General features: G+C 41.1%; 1 protein-coding gene across 1 annotated transcript; it reads right to left on the bottom strand.

The window, feature by feature from the left end:
- Positions 1–539: 539 nt before the first annotated feature.
- On the bottom strand, positions 540–1,550 carry LOC127103633 (uncharacterized). Its single transcript, XM_051040879.1, has one exon. It carries the CDS (start codon positions 1,548–1,550, stop codon positions 540–542), a length of 1,011 nt encoding a protein of 336 aa, XP_050896836.1.
- Between the last annotated feature and the right edge of the window lie 212 nt (positions 1,551–1,762).

Here is a 1,762-nt window from a genome sequence, read left to right as displayed (position 1 = left end):
TTCAGTTGATCAATTAGGCTTCCTTGAGATGCAGGTTCCCTTCTGGCAGATGTCATGACAACATCATTGACATGACTACCCTCAAAAAGCTTGTAATGAATGGACAGCTGGACCATATTACCTGCATGGAATATAACTTGTCCTCAGGATTCATGTTTGCTGACTCAGGATGATCCCACAGATGATAGATGGGAATGCAATGGGCAACTTTACAGCATTGGTGGAAGCATGTCTAATGGTTTGTTCAAATATGAACTTCCCAAACTCATAGTTAACCCTTGTTCCAATAGCATGAATGATCCTCCCAGGAGCAATGGAGATGGTAGATATGTGATTTGTAGGAACCCAATTAGGTGAGCCAATCTTGTGGAAGAGGCATATTTAACACTGAGCTTTCCAGTTGACAAGTGGTTTCTAATAGGCCATTCCTTAACTTGGCCAGCTATGATGACCTTACAGACCTCATTGTCTGTGGTTTCTAGGTTTACTCCTCAATCCATTCCTCTTCCTAGGAACTTGTTGATGACACTTGGTGAGAATTACACACATTTGCCTCTCACAAATAACTTGCAAAACTCCCCGTTATTCTTGTCATGAATATCCTCAGGGATATTAACAATAAAGTCTCTAACCAACCCCTGATAGCATTGGGTTAGATTTACCACAGTCTTCATGAGTCCAACATTTTTTATCAGCTCAATAACCTCCTTTACCTCTACAGCTTCTTGTCCAAGTTCTCTCTCAATGGCTACTCTTCTCTGAATGACATATTTCCACTTTGCTGCTCCATCTTCCAAATGAAAAGAGATATTGTCTAGATGAACAGCAGTAGCCTTGTCAGGAGATTTCTGAACAGCCTGTCTTTTAGCAGGGGAGATGTCTAGGATATCGTCTTTAACATCCTCCTTAGAGTCAGAGTTCTCTCTTTCTTTTCTTTTCCCAACCTCAACCTTGCTCCAGGGTTTTGAGGGTCCTATTCCTCCAGCCTTTTTCACTCTAGCAGCTCTCATATTAGCCATACTTTTTCCTTTCTTAGTTCTCAGTTTCTCAGCTATGCTAGGTTTAACTAGATGAACCAAGGAATCATCCTCTCCTTCAGTGCTTTCTCCGTCTAGATCAATAATATCTTCTTGAGGCACATTTTGTTTCTTGCTAGGTATGGTTTTACCTAGAGAGCAAAGCCCTTCAGCTGCCACCTCTTTCTCTGATCTAGATGAATCATCATCTTTATCAGCATGGATTTTACCCTCGGGAGAGGGTTCCCTTTTGGACAGAGGGGTAGAGACCCCTTCAACTATATGTCCTTCACTCAGAATTCTAGTAACTAGTCTCCTTATAGCGCGATCAGTGTAATGCATGTCTTTAGGAAGAGAGGAGTTACCAGAGGTATTACCTTGCTTATCTCCAACACTAGAGGAGGTACCTGTGGTGTTTCTTGGTATCATGCACAGAGGAGTGACGTCCATTACATCTTCATCTACAAACCCCATAGATGGAGTCTTTGCATGTTCGGAGGGTTTGGAACCAGACGATGAAGGATGTTGCGACATGTTATAGGACTTTTGAGGAAGGTTTCTTTGCCCTAGCTGAGCTTTTCTTAGCAGTTGAATGGGAATGACGACTGTTGAGTTTAGGTAGCGTGTGCTGAGGGAATAGATACTATTTTCAAAGTTTGGAAATGATTTATCATTAATGTGGCTCTTTCTTTTAAAAGGGATAACATTATTATTTCTTTTATTTTTTCTTTTTAATTTCCAAATCC

Source organism: Lathyrus oleraceus, chromosome 7 (assembly GCF_024323335.1).
Source record: "Lathyrus oleraceus cultivar Zhongwan6 chromosome 7, CAAS_Psat_ZW6_1.0, whole genome shotgun sequence".
Classification (NCBI taxonomy): Eukaryota; Viridiplantae; Streptophyta; class Magnoliopsida; order Fabales; family Fabaceae; genus Lathyrus; species Lathyrus oleraceus.
This window is presented reverse-complemented; position numbering and strand designations above follow the sequence as displayed.

Coding starts and splice junctions, on each gene's coding strand:
- LOC127103633 (XM_051040879.1), bottom strand. CDS start 1,550: ATGTCGCAACATCCTTCATCGTCTGGTTCCAAACCCTCCGAACATGCA.